At 42.0% G+C, this 19,867-nt stretch overlaps 1 protein-coding gene across 1 annotated transcript in view; it reads right to left on the bottom strand.

Annotated features, from left to right (window-relative positions):
• LOC112114735 (biotin--protein ligase) overlaps window positions 1-19,867 on the bottom strand; it is a 224,712-nt gene that overhangs the window by 203,147 nt on the left and 1,698 nt on the right. The window contains exons 2-3 of the mRNA XM_026651957.1: window positions 5,406-5,552; window positions 1,514-1,676 (exon numbers count right to left, since the gene is read on the bottom strand). Coding sequence (XP_026507742.1) covers window positions 1,514-1,676; window positions 5,406-5,552 — 310 coding nt within the window. The remainder of the gene's footprint in view (window positions 1-1,513; window positions 1,677-5,405; window positions 5,553-19,867) is intronic.

The following is a 19,867-nucleotide window of genomic DNA, read 5'->3' as shown; positions in this document are numbered from 1 at the left end:
AGATGTGGCCCTCGGCCCAAAAGGTTTGCCCACCCCTGGGCTAGATGGACCATTGGTCTGACTCAGTAAGGCCATTCTTATGTTCTTACCACAACCAGGAGTCAAATCTTCTGTTCCCAGCTCTGTCAGTGGTTTATTGTGACTTTTGATAAATCATACAGGACAAATTTTCACAAATGTCTGCTAGTTTCAAAAATCTTAGATTTTTGGTGCCTAACTTGAAACACTTAAGATGTGGTTTTCAGAGAGAACAAACCACCATAACTCCCACAAAAGACAGCGTTAACTGTGGGTGCTCAGGATTTCAATTCCGTATGAATGTAATGTGAAGGTTTCAGAAAGCCATCCAGGCTTTGGACCCATTTCTTGACAAAACAAGGGTTCACAGCAGCTGTAGCATGGTATCCCTTCTGCTACTCCTGAGTGGGTCTCCTCCCAGATGCATAATCTTTTCAGCTGTTACACCATGATTGGGGAAGGTGAAAAGTGAGAGAAGTAGCCCTAAAAAAATATCAGTCCCCTGAGAGAGAAAGGAGACAGAGACATTGCTCACTGCTGTTCAAAACTGAGCTACAAAATCTAGGATTATATTGGATAAGATGGAAGCACTGAATCACACCTTTCTTTATGCCGATGGAGGCAAAAAAAATCTGACAAGGGAAGAAGGGGATGGAAAAGTCTGAACTGCCTCCAATCTGCACGAAGAACAGCATAGCCCAAATGTCTTGGACTGGAAGAGAGAGGTCGGGACCCAGAAAGCAGGAATAAAGAAGCAACAGAAGTTGGTTTAAATAACAAACAAACAAAAAAACACACCTATGAAAAGTGGAAGTGCAAAGAAAGTAAATGCATTTCTGAGCAGATGAAATGGGAAGAACAGGGCAGAGGCGTTACCGTAAAATGTACAGGGCAACAAAGAAGAGGAAGAAAAATTACTATCTTCTCATGCTCCTATATGTCTGTTGGTCTATAAGGTGCCACAGGACTCTTTGCTGCTTTTACAGATCCAGACTAACACGGCTACCCCTTTGATACTATCTTTGTGATGTTTACATTAACCTTTCTAGAGACTTATATAGTAGCACCTAGGATACTCTGGGACTTTGCAAAAATTTAAGCTTATTACGGTAATGGTGGCATTAACTATCTGTTTTGTTTATAAAGCAGTAATAACTGGAATAAGAAAAAAATGTACATACAGTTTCAATTAAAGACATTCAACTACTTTTTTCAGCTGTCATTCTGGCAACGCATATTACAAATGCAAAATAAAAATCCTCAGAAACAGCAGTCTAAATACATTTTTAAAGATTCGTATATTTGGCATTAAATTTAAAATACAGCTGCCCTTTAAAATGAGACTGCCTCTGATGACAGTGAAATGATTATTCCTATGCCAAAGTAAAAGCATATATTTTTGTGTATAGATGCACTGAACTCATTAGGAGACTTAGAATAAGTGAAACACTAAGATACTTCACTAAAACTGAAGTGTTCTGTGAAGATCACTTACAAACAATCTTCCGTGGCACCATTCCATTATCCATTTGAAGTCTGTCTTCCATGAATGCTATTCCAAGGTTACTGAAGTTATCCACACTTGCTTCAGCAATTAGTTTATAAGGTTCTCCAGGTTTATAGGCCAATGGTGAACAATAGTCTGACCACTTTACAACCTAAGAAGATAAAAAACAACATATTTTCCCGTTCTAAAGAGAGATCAATTAAAAAATACAATTCCATGAACATGCATTACTAAACAAAGGTGACATTTCTACCCTGAAGAGTTTACAGTCTAAAAAGAGACAAACAGGCAGAACCAACACAGAGAATATTAACTTAAACATAAATAATAAAGTTAGCACAATTCAAACACTGGGTGACAAACATCAGTTCAAAAAGGACTGATTTTTAAAAATAAATTCTGTATCCCAAGGGAGATCACTGAATATATCATTTTCAAAACCAGTTTCCTTAAACCCATGTTGTCTTTAAAAAAAAAACAAAAAACAAAAGTAACCACTGCAATTAATTTTACCCGGGAATAATACATCCCAGATAGAGTTCCCAATTCCAATTGACATTTCTGCACATAGTGCATCCTCTGGCTAAGAATGTCAGTACATAAACTCAAGTACACCCAAAACAACCTTATCAAAGAAGGGTCATGTTTTGTACGAACTATCAGGTGCTACATAACTTCCATTCAGTCTTGACAAAGGTAAACAAGAGCACTTCTAAACAGTTTTGAGAAGAAAGAAGAGTGCAACAAATACTTCTTTCCCAGAGATCAAAGCTTCGGAAATCCTGGCTAGCACACACTAAAGGATTTTCTATAGTAAGCAGCATGGAAAGCATTGTATTCTACAACTGAAGCTCTTCACTTGCTCTAACACTTAAATACACCACTGACATGCCTTTCAAATACAAAAATTACATAAAGGATTCAGGGGCAAGAAGCAAAAGTAAGCCACTTGGATTAAATTAGTCAGCAAGTCATTTTATAAACTTTTGAAAAATCTCCCTATCAAGAGCAGAAAAATTCTAACACACAAAAGACCCAAGATCTACATCAGTTTCAAGCCTATTTTATTCTTAAGATAAAAGCACTACAGAGAAAACATATGAAAGCCAGTAAGAGACCCTACATACATGCTAATAAGTTTACCAGAGTTCACTCCAACCCTAACATGGGCTCTGTCAGGAGCAGTCCTTCAAACCCCTACGCATCAGGTTTCCTTGTGTTTTCAAGTTCATCACTGCTTAAGCTCAGCACCAGTATAGTTTTAAGGGGCCTCAGTAGGCCCATTCTTTCCAAACTCTTCCCTAAAGAGTGAGGCCCTCCATAGACCAGGGGTCCTGTCTGTTTGCTGGATCAGGAAAAAGGTCCTGAACCTGTTTACAACTAGGCTATTTATCCAAAAATCTGTTTTTTGCCTGTTGGTCCCTGTAGAATCCAGTTTGAACTAATATATGCAAATCTCCCCAGAGTTTGGCTTCAAAGGGCTGATAACCAGCAGAATTATATTAGCATTCCCCTCCCCCTAAAAGAGTTACATAAAACTCTAAAATAACACATATGCAATTGCATTTTTAACACAATGGACCCCAAAGATATTTAACCTAATTCAATAAAGTTTATCTTAATTCCATAAGGTTTGTCTTTATCACAGGATATTGTCTGTCACATTTCTAATACTACTACTTTATATTTTAGTGTCTTCTATCCCTGGAGGACCTCAAAGCACGTTATAAACATTACAAATTTAGCTTCACTACTTTACTCATCTATCTCACAAAGGGCATTAGGGTGGAAGCCTGACTGGAGACAGGAGCCCTGGTGTGTGGTAGCCTGCCTTAAACCATTGAGTAAGAGAAGGCGTGTGCCAGATCCTAGGGTTGATTGAGGCCCAGAAGCCACTAGTTAGGAGGATGGGAAGTGAAGTGAACCCACCCATTACTGATGAGCTCACCGTCAGGTAGGAGGAGCTGCCCATAGTGGTAAAGGGAGAGCAGCATCTGAGGGGCCCAGACCACACAGGCAGGAAGTAGTGGAGAAGCTTCTGGGAATCTGTGCTGCTCTGAGTGAATAAGCAGAAGCTTCCTCAATGCAGTAATAATGCTCTGTAACCTTGGGGAGTCTGGAGATTTGGAATGGCAAAAGTAGTGAACCTTGGAGTTTGAATCTACTGGATGAGGTGAAGACTGTGGAGATAAGAGTTTCAGTGAGGAATCTCCCTCCCTGGGAGCTCTGCAGGTAATAATATCTATGTTGGACTGAGGTGTGATTGGTATGGAGTCTCTCTTTCCTAGTGAGAATTCATGAAGTTTCAACTGAACTTTGAAGTTGAGAGTTGGTTGGCATTGATGAATCTGGAGAGCAGCTCACCCTCTCCGCTTTGTAGACAGCTGCAATATCACAGCAGTGATCACTTAGCGGCAAACGAGATGGAGTGAGCTGGGAAGGAGTCCTCTCTCCCACTTTTTTGAGAATAGCAGGATGGCCCCAATTTGAAGACAGAGCGCTCTACTCCACCCTTCCCTCAGTTGTGTGTGGTCCTGCAGTGTGTAGGCATTTGCCTTGGAGATTGTTTGAGGAACCCCATATTAACGATAAAGCCTGGACAGCACATTTTGGCCAGGTCTTTAATGACTCCCCTCAACCAGCTTTTTTTTTTTAAACTTAATTCTACTATAGTAGATGAAATGAGAAATCCTCTCTCTGATTTACTACTCTGGGCTTCAGTAGCAGACAGTGAAATCCAGTCTTTTATTTTAGCCCAATGACAGAAAACAGCTCCAGAGGAAGATGATCTCCCCACTGAAGTCCTTCAGCAGACTCCTGATTGGTGGTCTTCAGTCTCAGCTAAATTATTGATTATCATTAATCACACTGGAAGGATTCTGGCTGGCTGGCAGTTTAGCATCATAGTTCCTATTTTTTAAAAAAGAGAACAGAAAGAATCCTGCTTCATATAGACCTATTGATCTGTTAGATGTGGCAGGGAAAATTTATTCTAGATATTTACTATCCAAACATGAAAATATGGGCTATAGAGGCTGGTTTACTACATGAAGAAGAGTCCAGCTTCACGGCTGGTAGAGCCAGAATTGATAATTGTTTTATTCTAGCCTATATTATTTATAGCTATACTGTGGTTGAGGGCACTAACTTGCCACTTTCATAGATCTAAAGATGGCATTTGATTCTATTAACCAAGACAATCTTTGGGTGAAATTAAGAATGATGGCTGTTCACTTCTCCCAAGCGCCAAAGCATGCACTGCTACGCCCAGTCTTTTCAAGGAGGTTTATTTCTTAAATGCAGGTTATCAAACAAACATCCTTCTTTCCTAATAGAACTGAGGGAGGGCACACAGACCCAAAGGCACCACCAATGAAGTCCAAGTGGGGCGCTACCATTCATGTTACATGGCTTCACCATACCTGGAGGGGAACAAATTTCTCCCAAAATCTAGTACTGAAGTGTTTAGCTCCCTTACAACTTTAACAGACCACAATAACCAGATGGCCAGCTTTATCAGGCGGTTTGTTACCTACTCTCTCTCTTCCTATTTTAAAACTATTGCTTTTACAATTACCATCCACCAGCCCATTTAAGAGCATTGCTGAGAACTAATGGTCTTAGTAAAATGCCTCTGATATTTATCCTGAAATATAATACAGTGCTGCTCCAGACATAGACACAGTAGTGGTGGGCTATAAATCCAATGAATAAGAATAGGTATGATAATCTGGATGGAAGTTATATTTTGTCCCTTATCACACTATTTCTATATCCACCTATCATGTGATAAAACTTTTTTTAATTTCAAAATGTATTAAATAGTTTAAACACACTTTGTCAGAACTACTTTGTTTAAAAAATGAACAGAACTACTCACCTTTTTTGAGAAGCTAGTCTGTAAATCATCTGCCTGGGCAGAAACACTTTCAGTCACAAATGCTATATGGTCTGCATCAAGTATTTTATCAGAATAAATAAAAGGAGATATGAGAAGTAGAGTCCATTTGTTTAAGTCATCCAGGGACTAAAAGAAATAGGAAACAAAGAAGCATCAATATATTTTGGAAATTGCTTTGAAGTATCTTTATATTCCTTAATTAGCAAGTATTTCGCTTTTAAGATTTCACCAGTTACAGTAATTTTCCAGTAACTTACCTATTTAACAGCTAACCCACTGCTTATATGGCTGGCTCTTTTTGTATCAACACATCTTTAAAGCCAAACTATTATTTTCCTGTTACATAGGGAGGTAGTAACAAAAAGTAAGCAGGGCAAGGCAAGCCAAGCCAGGTAATGAAACCAAGAGGTCAAGGTTGGCTAGACCATGGGAAAATTGGGAAGCTTCCTTTTTAATTTATGCAGGTGTTGTTGCAGATGCAGAATCCCAGCTTTAATCAAATATATGTATATAATCATGTAGGCATATCATATAATGGTTTAATTACAATGAACTGTTTAGGTTGAAGGCTGCAGGGCAAGGTAGGATTAGGTGGGACATACTTACTGCATCATATGCTGTGGTTAGAGTAGGTAACATCAGGGGGCCTGTGTTCAAACTGAAAGCAGTCTGTTCATTCCTCAGCAATCCTGGCAGAAGCCAGATGCACGTAATGACATTTGCTGGGCATTGAACAAAGGTGGGTGTTTTTGGAGTATATAAAAATGTAGACATGCTTGCAAAGTGTGCTATAGGTCACATTAGCAATTTGTGTACTGTCAGTGGTTGGGGAAGACTGTAGCATGATAACAGTTTGCAGGAGGTGGTAAATCAGGTCTCTCCCACAGGCCCCTAGGTACAGAAACAGGGTCTGGGGTTAAAAGTGCAGAAAGGGGGGAGCAAGCTGAAAGTGGAGGGCTGGCCAAAAGCCTCATCTCTGGTTAAGCTTGGGGTTTTAAGGGTTCTCCTTTGGAATTAACCTAACAAGACAGATAGGACATATTTATGGGAAGGGTTTACGTCAGGGTTCAGAATCCCCTATATAGTGGAAAGAAATCATGTCGTCCAAAAATTTGAAATCCTTAGTGGGGTTAGGTTATGTTGTAAAGAAAAAGATTGCACAAGAACTGAAGGCTAGTAGAATAGCCGGGCCATTCACGCATTTACCTATAAAGAACTTGTGGGTGTCTCCCCTGGGCTTGGTCCCTAAGAAAGCCCCGGATGAGTATCGATTGATACCTTGCCATACCCACAGGGCAGCTTAGTTAATGATGCAACAGACCCAAACGGACGCTGCTAGCACTCTGGAACCTTGATATCTGATGCCATTATTGCAGAGATTGGTGGCATCATGAACATTTTGTGCAATTTAGAAGAGGGTGCGCCTGTCCATGATGTGGCTGATTCCAGAGGACCAGGTGTTTCAATACACAGTGGCATTGGCAACACAGAGACTGCCATCATCAACCATCTCCCAGTTGCCTATTGGTTCTTACAGTTGTCAGTAGGTCTCATGGTTACCCTGATCCTTGCAGCGGGTTTTTAGTTCGGAGGTATATAATGGGGCAGTCACAAAGCATAGCCCTTACAGGTGATACACATTGTTCCATCACTGTTAATAGGCTTAGGGATTTGGTGCAAATTCTGGAGCACGTCATTGTGGACAAGAGGTGGCCTTGTTCAGGGCTGCATTCCTCATAGCATATTTGGGGCTTTTAGGATCAGCGAACTAGGGGTTGGGTCACAGATACTTCAGGAACGGCTTTGGAGTTGATGGATTGAACCTTGAGGCTGTCAAAGACAGATCAGGGAGGTTGGGGTAAATACATTATGCTTCAAGAAGGCAGTGATGTCAGGATCTGCCCTGTGAGGGCATATATGAAATAACACCAGTTTATTCATGGAGAGACAAGCCTCCTAACAACATCTCAGTTTGTTACAATTTTCAGATCGGGGCTGATGAGGTTGGGGCTTCCAGTCCTCCATGAATTTGGTTCCCACTCATTCTGGATCAGGGCAGCAACACAGCTGGGTCTGGGGCAATTCAAGCAATTGGGCATCGGCACTCTAACGCATATAGGTTGTACATGAGACTACAGGTTGGGAATCAGGTATAATTTTCTCATGTTTCCTTTCAGACACATGCAGTCAGGCGAAGTAGAGGGTGGTGTGGATCTGAGGGCACAGTATTGTCTACTGGGCACATACACAGATTTCCGGGTTGCCTGGAGGTTCACAGATGAGCCTCAGTGACAAAGCAATCCAGAGCTGGCTGGCAGGATGGGCATGCTTTGGGACCAGCTGATGCTCGTTTCATACTCTGTGGTGGCCCACAAGCAGGCACTGGATGCGACTGAGGTTCATCTTGGGGACAACAATTTGGGAATGTGCAGAGGGGTAGACTTGATGCTCAAAGCCAAGAGGGACTTGGGGACGATGGCTAGAACTTTTCCCAGGAGTCCAACTTATTTGGTCTGACATGTTGCTACACAAAGTATGGTGGGGAGCCTTGGAGCCCCCAAAGGTCAACAAGAGTAGGACGTATGTTAACAGGGAGGTGGCCAAGTTTATATGTAATCAATGGTGGTTGGCAGTTCCTCATCCAGACATAGCCTATGGGGCACCAGAGTTATTCAGAGAGATTGGGATACCTCTTTCCAACTGGGGAGTGGAGATATTTTTGGCTGATATTAAAGAAGGCACCAGTAAATGGCTAGGAACTTGATTAGGTATGGTGTGGAAGCAACCAAGCTAATTGCTGGCGCCTCCTTGTGGCAGATGTCCAGTGTAGGTACACCAGTGGGAATGGACATCGATTGGATAAAAAATTGATAGGTAAAGGTTTTAAAGGAGGTATACTTTAGAGGAGGGGGAAAAAGGAGTTCAGGGCTCCTACAACGGGGAGTCAACCCCCTCCCCTCTTCCTGGTGCTCTTAACCATCACATGAAGGGTTGGTAGGGTCCCATCATCAAGATGGCTGGAACCAGAATGGAACAGGAAGAGGTATGACGGTAGCCCTAAAGTATAGGGAAATCATCTGAAATTACCTGTAGTGTACAATTTTATCTGCCAGGTACTCCCAGATATTTTAAGAACAAAGTTGCAGCCTAATTAAAAGCACATCCAGTCTCCCCATCCTTCTTCTAGCATAGCCAGACTGGCTCTTTTTATATCAACACATCTTTAAAAATTGCCAAACATGATTTTCCTGATGTGTCAATACTATGCTGTATCCTCTCTCCTTTCTTCATCACATGATTTCAGGTGCAACAATATTTAAAAATCCTACAACTTATTGAGAGCATGTTTATAAATATTGTAACTACATCCAGTAGCAGCAGCAAGCAATGTAGAAAAATGATTTGAAAGATCAGAACACTTAAGCAAACCATCTAATATTTGTTATTATTCTACCAAAAAAACATGTTTAAAATTTATTTGTGGCTGAATTAACTTTATTTTTTAGTTGTATTTTACAAAAACTATCATTAATATTTCAAAACTACACAGACCTTTCTTGGCACTAAACCACACTGGGAGCAAATCAGGTCAAACAAGGTGCTGTGAATCTTCATTAATTTCACACAATAGAGTAAGTGTGAATTTCCCTGACTCAGGCCTTAAGGGTGTACAATTGATCTGTATTCAAATGAAAATATGTCAACATTTTTAATTATTTGTCTAATGAAGAATTAACTGAAGGGACTGGTAATGGGTTACATCATCAAAGCCTGCCTGCTTTACTAAAGCAAGGTGCAGAGTCAATACAACTACTCTTTAAAGTCAACAGGAATTGGCTCATAAAGCTTTTCATTATCTTAAGCACCTGGTTTGATAAAGGTCAGAAGTAATCTTGAGAAGCTGCCATTTATGACCTTATGGTACCTTGTATTAAGGAAGCTACTGATCACAGTCCAGAGCCCAGTAGACAATCAACCCCATCACTGAAAGCCTCAGAGGAGTCAAAGGTAGGAGGACTGAACTACCCTCACCATAAGGTTCAGGACTATGTGGAGAACTCTGTATTGCTTCTGCCTATGATGTAACTATTGGAGAGAGGATAGAGACCAATATGTCACATCACCAGCACTTAAAAATCATGTAGAAAAAAACCAAGTGATCAGATTACAAAAAGCTCTCTCTTTAAGAGTGTTAAGTAATATTTGAATCCATTCTAAAGAGTACATTTAGAAATATTCATTTGTACTGTTGTAGCCCTCAAATTTTCAATCAGGTTTGAGGGCCCACTGTACAGACATGGGTAGAAACAGTTCCGTGTCCTGAAGATTGACAAGCTAATTAAAAGTCATAACTCTTTTGGAACTCTTAAAACTCAAAAATGGCCAGTAACTTTTAAAAACATTTTATATAAGAAAAGCACTTCTCTGGAAGGCTGACACCAAATTTCTGAACCTCTTAAAAAATTATAAATGCAAAAACGACACGCTTATAACACAGCCTGCATGAACAATACTACAGACACAAAAGCTATCTTTAATATTTAAGTACAGAAGAGCATCTGTGTTTCCAAAAACCAAACCAAAGAGGACAAAAATGACATTATTTAAGAGAAGCTTAATGTATGGTGCAAGTAAATCCAGAGTAAACCACACAGGACTTTTGTAAATCAACAGGCATAACTCCCATCACCTCTAGTCAAGTGGAGAATACGCTTTCTTGGAACCTGAACCAACTATATAACTTTCCTTAGATTCTGTCACCAGGGTTTTTGAAAGAGAAAAACAAGCATTAAGGCATCTGTTCACAAGCAAGGGAGCAAAGAAACAGACTGTTCTATGGACCAACTCAGTCAATATTTGGCAGCCTTTTCGTGGCTTACTGAAAACATTTCCTCTTTACCCATGTAATTTGAGGAAAGCTTTTCTGCTTCCTGAGAAGAGTACTTCATGCTGGAAGGGCATAACGAGTGGGGACCCACAGGGATCGGTCCTGGGTCCGGTTCTGTTCAATATCCTCATCAATGATTTAGATAATGGCATAGAGAGTACACTTATAAAGTTTGCAGACGATACCAAGGTGGGAGGAGTTGCAAGTGGTTTGGAAGATAGGATTAAAATTCAAAATGATCTGGAAAAACTGGAGAAATGGTCTGAAGTAAATAGGATGAAATTCAATAAGGACAAATGCAATGTACTCCATTTAGGAAGGAACAATCAGTTGCACACATACAAAACGGGAACTGACTGCCCAGGAAGGAGAACTGCGGAAAGGGATCTGGGGGTCATAGTGGATCACAAGCTAAACATGAGTCAACAGTGTAACGCTGTTGCAAAAAAAAGCAAACATCATTCTGGGATGTATTAGCAGGAGTATTGTAAGCAAGACACGAGAAGTAATTCTTCCGCTCTACTCTGCGCTGATTAGGCCTCAACTGGAGTATTGTGTCCAGTTCTGGGCCACATTTCAGGAAAGATGTGGACAAATTGGAGAGAGTCCAGAGAAGAGCAACAAAAATGATTAAAGGTCTAGAAAACATTACCTATTAGGGAAGATTGAAAAAAATGGGTTTGTTTAGTCTGGAGAAGAGAAAGCTGAGAGGGGACATGATAACGTAAAAGACTGTTACCAGGAGGAGGGAGAAAAATTGTTCTTCTTAACCTCTGAGGATAGGACAAGAAGCAATGGGCTTAAATTGCAGCACGGGAGGTTTAGGCTGGACATTAGGAAAAACTTCCTAACTGTCAGAGCGGTTAAGCACTGGAATAAATTGCCTAGGGAGGTTGTGAAATCTCCATTATTGGGGATTTTTAAGAGCAGGTTGGACAAACACCTGTCAGGGATGGTCACTCTAGATAATACTTAGACCTGCCTTGAGTGCAGGGGACTGGACTAGATGACCTCTCAATGTCCCTTCCAGTTCTATGAATTTTTGATTCTACCTGATCAATAGTATGCTTCATAAACATTTCAATTACATTCCTTTTTAAATGGTTGGTGACAACTGCAGCCACAGTACCTGAAGTGAACATCCACGTACAGAGAACCATTTGAATGCTAGCAAAAAGGAGAGATTAAGAAACATTCCTTTCCACATACATAGATAATATTCAGATATATAACCACTACAAAAACTATTTTAAATATTTTTATATCTCTATATCAAAGCAGACAACCATCACTGATGGCTAAAGGGACACTTTACATTTTAATATGCAATACAGAAATAGATTTGTTTACAAATAAAATAATTTTAGAAACCCAATTTTAAAACTTTTAAAATCAATTTTCTGTTTGCAATTCTCAGCTTGGACAGTGAATGTCAAAAATTTACTTTCAGTATTATTTATAAATAAGTTTCACATAAGTTTCTTAGGCCTGGTCTACACTAACCCCCAAAGTCGAAGTAAGGTACGCAACTTCAGCTACGTGAGTAACGTAGCTGAAGTCGACATACCTTACTTCGAATTTACCGCGGTTCAGACGCGGTCCACACGCGGCAGGCAGGCTCCCCGTCGACTCCGCGGTACTCCTCTCGTTGAGCTGGAGTACCGCAGTCGACGGCGAGCACTTCCTGGTTCGATTTATCGCGTCCAGACCAGACGCGATAAATCGAACCCGGAAGTTCGATTTCCAGCCGCCGAACTAGCGGCTAAGTATAGACCAGCCCTTAGTGCTGCACTATTTGCATTTCAAATAAAAGCTGTTTGTCTTCACTTTCAACACCCTTCATGACCTATCCTTCCCTCAACCTATCATTCATAGATTATGAACCTCCCTATCTTCTCATTTACTATTGTTGTCAACTCCCACCTCTGATCAGCCCATGATGCCAGCCTCCATTGTCCGCTTGTTAAATTTTCAAACAAGCACCTTCGCGCTTTCTCCCATGTTCCCCTCACACTATGGGGAAGCTGTGCATAAATATCTGCAAAGCTACATCATTATCCTCCTTTAAACTCTCTATTTCTGCAATGCCTACAAAAAAAATTAATAATTAGGCTGCTGATGTGGTGAGACCATTGCCTGTTAGGCTGACCTGTAGCATCAAATTATTTGCCTGTACTTTCCTGTCATCTTTTGTCTGATACTTAAATTGTAAACTCTTTGTGGCAGGGATACACTTTTTATTCTGTATTTGTGCAGCATCTAGCACAAAAATGGGGTCTGGTCCTTCACCGGGACTCCTAGGCCCTAAGACAAAACAAATAACAAAAAACTAGCAGATATGTTTTAAAATAACTTTTCACTGACATTCAAAAGGCTTATGGAAAACATTTCTATTAGCTTTTAAATTTATAAAAACTTGTTTTGACCAAATTTAAATATGGGCCCAAATTTAAGTCAACAGTGTTCCTTTAAGGCTGAGACAAATCCATAAAAGCAAAGAATATCAAAGACAGACCTAAACCTTAGCTACTGTGAGGTAAGGTAACAGGCAATCTCCCATTGTTCTTGGTATATTACATTTCCTCCTTAATTAAGCTTTTTCCTTATTTTGTTGCTTTGAGTGTTCAATATCTTTCTTTGGATTAGTTTTTGTTGTATAAATTCTCTGAATTTTAAAATGATTTCTAATCTAACACTGTATACAGTAATTTTATCTAATTGTAACATCAGGACATATTTAATCATGCAATTAAAAAATTTTACACAACCATTTCACCAGCCTACTAGATGAATTTTTGTACGTATAGTACATGGACAGATTCTGCAGAATCTAACTTTCATTTAAAAACAAAAAATATTCAAACCCTTATGCTGCAAAGATAACCCTCCAAAACTGAACTGAGCTAAAACCAAGGCACTACCATCGTTTTGAATCTGCAAACTAAGGCCGTGTCTACATTTACGAGCTTACAGTGATACAGCTGTGCCGCTATAAGGCTATGTCTACTCTGCGCACCTTACGTCTCCAGCCAACAGAGTATTGCCCACCTCAGCGCTTTTCATCAATAAAACTTTTTTCACACCCTTGACTGACAAAAATTTTACCGACAAAAGTGCAGTGTAGATACAGCCTAAGAGCGCCCATGTAGTCGCCTTACGCCGACAGGAAAGAGTCTCCTACCAACATAGTGCTGTGCATACGAGCGCTTATGCTGGCAAAATTTATGTCGCTTAGGGGGTGTTTTTTTCCACACCCCGTGTGACAAAATTTTTGCCAACATAAGTGCTCACGTAGACATGGCCTAAAACTATGGCTCAGAAATGCAATCTCTCCCTTCTCCCATTTATGTTAATAAGAGGTGAACCCTTAAGCCCACTGAGGGCATTTAAATATGGGTATCAACTCTTTCATTGCTGATCATTTTAGGAAATGGATCAGGAGTGAAGCTATTGCAGGAAATAAATTGCAGAGGCAAAAACATTAGAGGAAGCAAAACAGAGAAAGGCAGATAGAGTGAGAAAAAGGGCAGAAATAATGCTGGTTCTAAAGGCGAGCATATTTTCCCGAGTGATGCTGAATGTGACAATAAGGCACTGAACGAATGAATGCTTAAGTTTAGTTATTACATAAAAGCCATATTCTACTCCTCAGTTTTTGTGAAAACCTCCCATTGTCATGAGCTGGAGCAGCACACTGGATTGAGAATAGCATGTAGTCTTAAATTTACAGGATGACCAACCACAGACCACAACTCAAAGTGGAAATCAGACCTCTTCACCGAATGAATTAGACACACTTAACTTCAAGTCTTAAACCTCTTAACACTTAGCAAGCACAAATATAACAGACACTTTTAAACTAAGAAGGCACCACCTGCCTAAGTAACTGCTCCCTTCATATCCTTCACCCACTTGTCTGTGGCTTCTTCCATTATGGCCCACCTATACCAGGAGTCCCGCTCTGACCTAGTTCACCATGCCTCCACCCTCTCCTAACAACATACTTCTGTTAGGCCTATAGCCTCCCAAGTACCTACCTGAAAGGAAAGCAGCACAAAAAACACCTCTCAATATTCAAAAGAGTAGAATTAATAACATAGAGACTAAAATTGACCACTTAAATGGCTAAGTTCCAGCCCCATCTATCTTCTCTATAATGTATTAAACAAAGGTCCTTACTGCATGGATCTTGCCTTCCTACCTGTCTTCAAAGTGCCTAGAGCACACTTTTAGCACTGTATAAATAAGGCTAAGATTTTGTCACGGGCAAAAAAGAAAAATTAATGGAAGCCGTGACCTGTCCATGACTTTTAATAAAAATATCCCTGACAAAATGGGGATGTACATGTCCCCACACCACCTGAAGCAGGGCAGCCACGCAGGGGATAGGAGCCGCCTGCAGCAGCTGGGGGCTGTGGGATACCCCTTCCACCTGCAGCTCCAGGGGTCCCCTGCTGCCCATGGGGGCCGGGAGCTGTGGGATGCCCCCGTCTCCTGTGTCAGCTGGGAGCTGCGGGGTACCGCCACCATCCACAGCTTCAGGGGCCCACAGAGGCCAGGAACTCCGGGGTTTCCCCATGGCCACAGCAGCTGGGAGCTGTGGGGTGCCCCCGCTGCCCACAGGGCCAGGAGCTATGGGGTACCCCTGCCGCCCACAGCTCCGGGGGCCCATGGAAGCCGGGAGCTCAGGGGTTTCCCTGCTGCCCCCAATGGCTCGGAGCTAGGGGGTTCCCCCACTACCAGCAACTCCAGGGGCCCCCACTGCCCGTGGCGGCCGGGAGCTCAGGAGGTTCTCCCGGCACTCACAGCGGCTGGAAGCTCCCTGCCCCCGCAGGCGGCAGGACCACCCTGCAGCTCCCTGCCCCTGAAGGCTGAAGTCACGGAGATCACTGGAAGTCACAGATGCCGTGATTTCCGCGACCTCCCTGTCTAAATCGTAGCCTTATGTATAAATAATTAAACAACATAACTTTGTAAAATGCAACAATTCAATTTTTCCATCAAAATTTCAGGCTAACAACTCCTATTCTAAACTCACTATCAACGTTTAGCAGTTAAAACATTAAAAATGTGTCTGAAATGAACTGATCTCAGTCCAATTCCCAATGAACAAGTATCCATGTCACATTTCATCACCAAAAGCCATTGTTTAGCTCCACAGACTCCGCAAACAAGTACACTTTGAAAAGACATGGAAACAACTGCCACTAAAGGTAGCCACCACCAGATCAAAATTGGGGCAGTCCAGGAAAATTTGTTTTGTTGACACCTGCACTGTGGTTACAGAGGTCTTCAACCCTTATGGATATCAAGCCAGCATCTTTCAAGGATAGTTAATTTAATTTAGAAACATAAAATGTCAAAAATGTCATTTAAACCCTAAAGATTTCTTCTTAATATGACTAACACAAAACTACCTAAATTTGTCACAGGAAGTTTTCCCTTTCAATATACAGACATTTCCCTGAAATGTTAGAAAACAAGAATCAAATAAAGGAAAAGTTTGTGTTCAACGCTTTGGAATAGGAGGATGCACTGAAGATGCCAGGTATATTTATTCCACATCACCAGAGTTCAGGGAGAGAAATAGGATATTTATAAATAAAATTTAGCACTTATATACAGCACTGAAAAAACATTAACTGAGCCTCACAAAACCTAGCCCAATATGGGCTAGTTAAGTATTGTTTCAGTTTTACAGATAGAGGGATCCCGGAACTTGTCCAAATTCAAACTAAGAATCAGCGTTAGAGCCAGGAACAGATCTCAGGAGTTCCCGGCTCTCAGACTCATGCTCAAAATATGCTTTGCACACCATCTCCACCATCTTTGCTACTTACAATTCTAAAAATAAGGGAGAGAGAGGGCATCCCATCTCCCCTGTGTCTATCTATAAAACATAGTAAAGACAAAGATTCACATGTTCTTAGAGTATGTTAGCCATTATTTCCTAAAAGGGTGGTGTAGACAAGGCAGTGTATTTCTGACCTTGCCTTCACTAGGAAAAAAGGTGTGATTTGAACACATAGAATCATAGGGCTAGAAGGGATCTCACGAGGTCCAAGTCCATTCCCGCATGCTTACGCATAACCAAGTATACCAAGGCCATACCTTAGAGGTGTTTGTCTAACTCGTTCTTTTAAAACTGCAGTGATGGAGATTCCACAATCTCAACTTGTAACCTATCCAGTACTTCACTATCTTTATGTTAGATTAAGAAAAAAGTAACCATAAAGCACCCATGCAGCAGATTAATCCCATTACTTCTTGTCTTATTTTCAGTGGACATTGAGAATAATTTACCCACGTCCTCTATAAAAGCACTTAACATACAGTATTTGAAAACTTAGTCTCCCCGCTAATTCTTCCTTTCTCAAGAATAAAAACAGACCAGTTTTGTTAACCTTTCCTCATATATCACGTTTTCTAAATTTATCATTTTTGTTGTTCCCCTCTGGACTCTCTCCAATTTGGCTAAATATTTTCTAAAGTGTGGCTCCCAGAACAGCACACTGTACTCCACTAAGACCGCACCAACGCTGCAGAATGGAACAATTACCATCCATATCTTAACATACAACACTCCTATTAATGCACCCCACAATGATATTTGCCTTTTTCACAACTGCATCACATTGCTGAATTATAAGTCTCTTCGTGATATACTATAACCCCCAGATCCTTTTCAGCAGTACTACCATCTAGCCAGTTATATTCCATTTTGTAGTTATGCTTGATTTTTCCTTCCTAAGCACAGCATTTTTGTGACCCAGGAACCAGTTGGTGCCAACTGGGAGAGGGCACAGAAGGTACATAGTATTTTGCAGGGATCCCCTGGATCGGATATATGCATGATAGTTCACTGAAGGATAACATGTAGGGTCTACCAAGAGCCAGTAGCCCACTGGTCATCATAATCATTGCAAAATATATGTATAGTTAATATTTAAGGAGTTACATATCTACACTAAAAATTATACTTTTACGGTCTTGGAGTTAAGGCAGGTAACCAGGTGACATTCCTTGGAAACGTTCCTTTCAGGCAGCAAACACCTATGTCCCTGTCTGGCTATTTGTGTATTATATCCCTAATAATGTATGCCTATTTGCAGACTAAGCCAGAAGCAAATTAAGAGATTGTGAAATCAACAAAAGCAAAAGTCTACAAGAAGAAACAAAACAGAGGGGGATTCTGTTTATGAATAAAGACAAAGGATTGTTCTGGCCTATCTTGAAGTGCAAGGGGACAGATGGGATCCTTCACCTAGGAGGCAAACTGACAGTGTGCTTGTCTCAAGCAGGGTCATAGCTAAACCCAGCTGTAAAGCACTGCAAGGATTTGGGGTGAGTATTATTCTACAAGACATAAAAGTATTTGCCCATTAAATCTAGGCTCTAGAATGCATGGTATTTTATCTGGTATGTGATCATTTGTTTCCAATACTTCTACTTGCTACTAGTTGAATCTTTATGCTTTGTTAAATAAACTTATATTTATTTGACTATACACATATCTAAACACTGCATGTTAAGCAGAGCAGTGATGTGAGGTGGAAATTGTAAGATGGGGTGTACCTTTTTTTGGAAATAGCAAATCTCTGAACATTGCAAGTGACCAGTCAATGGGGCACTGAAAGGAGACGCTTAGAAGGCTTCAGGGTTGAAGTGTGCCAATTGCTATCCCGCAGAGCAACAGCAGGACCTGTGAAGCATAGAGGGGAGCACTTGTGCTGGCTAGGGCCAGTGGCGTTGGAGAGCTGAACAACAGTTCAGAGAAAGCTTCCTCACACTAAAGGCAAGCAGTAGCAAGGTGCCTCACAACCCTGAGAAGTATCAAACTTTGCACTTGTCTTTACTGAATTTCAGCTTATTGATTCAGATCAATACCCCAATTTTTCAAGATTACAGCACAACCTCCTTTATCCGATCTAACTGGGACCGAGGCCAGATTGGATTATCAAAAATTGAGGTAATCCGGAGAATGGGAAAGTGCGAGGCTGCAGCACCATCTAGCAGCCACAGGAGAGATCATCCGCTTCTGGACGTGTGCATGCTGGTTGTTCAGTTAATACAGAGAGGCAGATAATGGATGGTTGGATAAATGGGTTTTTACTGTATTTGAATTTTAACCCTGTGCTCTAAAGTGCTTGCAACAACGCCTTCCCCCAAGATTGGTATCATCTGCAGTTTTGTAAGCATATTCTCCATTACATTAGAACTTTAATGAAAATATTGACTAATACCAGATCCAGGATAAATCCCTGCATTAACCCACTAGATCAGGGGTGGGCAAACTACGGCCCGTGCGACCGTCCTGCCCGGCCGCCGAGCTCCTGGCCCGGGAGGCTCGCCCCTGGCCCCTCCCCTGCTGTCCTCCCTTCCCCGCAGCCTCAGCTCGCTCACTCTGCCACTGGCGCAACGCTCTGGGCCGTGGGGCTGTGAACTCCTGGGGCAGCACAGCTGCAGAGCCCAGCCTGACACGGTCTCTGTGCTGCGTGCGGGCGGTGGCGGCAGCAGCATGGCCCGGCTCCAGCGCCGCCAGCCACCAGTGCTCCAGGCAGCGCGGTAAGGGGGCAGGGAGCAGGGGTGGTTGGATAAAGGGCAGGGGAGTTCGGGGTGGTGGTCAGGGGGCGGGGGTGTGGATGGGGTCAGGGCGGTCGGTGGGGGGAGAACAGGAGGTTGAATGGGGACAGGGGTCCTGGGAGGTAGTCAGGAAGGAGGGGGGGGTTGGATGGGGCGGCAGGGGTTCCAGGGGCAGTCAGGGGACAGGGAGAAGGGGTGGTTGGATGGGGCAAGGGCCCTGGGGGGGGCCATCAGAAATGAGAGGAGGGGTTGGATGGGGCGGCGGGTGTCCGGGGGCAGTCAGAGGACAGGGAGCAGGGTGTGTGTGGGTGGGGCAGGGGTCCCAGAGGGAACGGGGGGTTGGATGGGGCAGGAGTCCCAGGGGGGTAGGGGAGGAGGGCAGATAGGAGGTGGAGGCCAGGCCACAACCCCCTCCCCTATCCGGCCCTCCATGCAATTTACAAAACACAATGTGGGCCTCAGGCCAAAAAGTTTGCCTGCCTCTGCACTAGATATATCCTCCCAGTGTGACAGCAAACTATTGATAACTACTTTGAGTACAGTTTTTCAACCAGTTGTCCACCCACTTTGTGGTAATTTCATTTAGGTCACATTTCCCTCATGTGCTTATGAGAATGTTATCTGGACTTTATTGAAAGCACATCTACACTAGGATTTTAACACACTAGCACACAAGACAAGTTATGTTTTGACATATGTTAATTGGTTGAAGTAACCCTTAATCTTGTGGCTGTGGATTACCTTAACCAGTTAACAGTTTGCCTTGTCTAAACTAAAATGTTAACACATTCAATACACAGATTAAAAACACATCTTTTCCCCTAGCATAGATATGGCCTAACATGGGCTAAACTGGTCTGGTTAAAACCCAGGCTCCCCACTAGGCTTTAACTCAACCACAGCAGTAGATGTTCGGGTGTACACACTAGACCAGGGGTCGGCAACGTTTGGCACGCGGCTCGCCAGGGTA

The sequence above is a fragment of the Terrapene carolina genome, unplaced genomic scaffold (assembly GCF_002925995.2).
Source record: "Terrapene carolina triunguis isolate 2854851 unplaced genomic scaffold, T_m_triunguis-2.0 Scaffold31, whole genome shotgun sequence".
Lineage (NCBI taxonomy): Eukaryota > Metazoa > Chordata > Testudines > Emydidae > Terrapene > Terrapene triunguis.
This window is presented reverse-complemented; position numbering and strand designations above follow the sequence as displayed.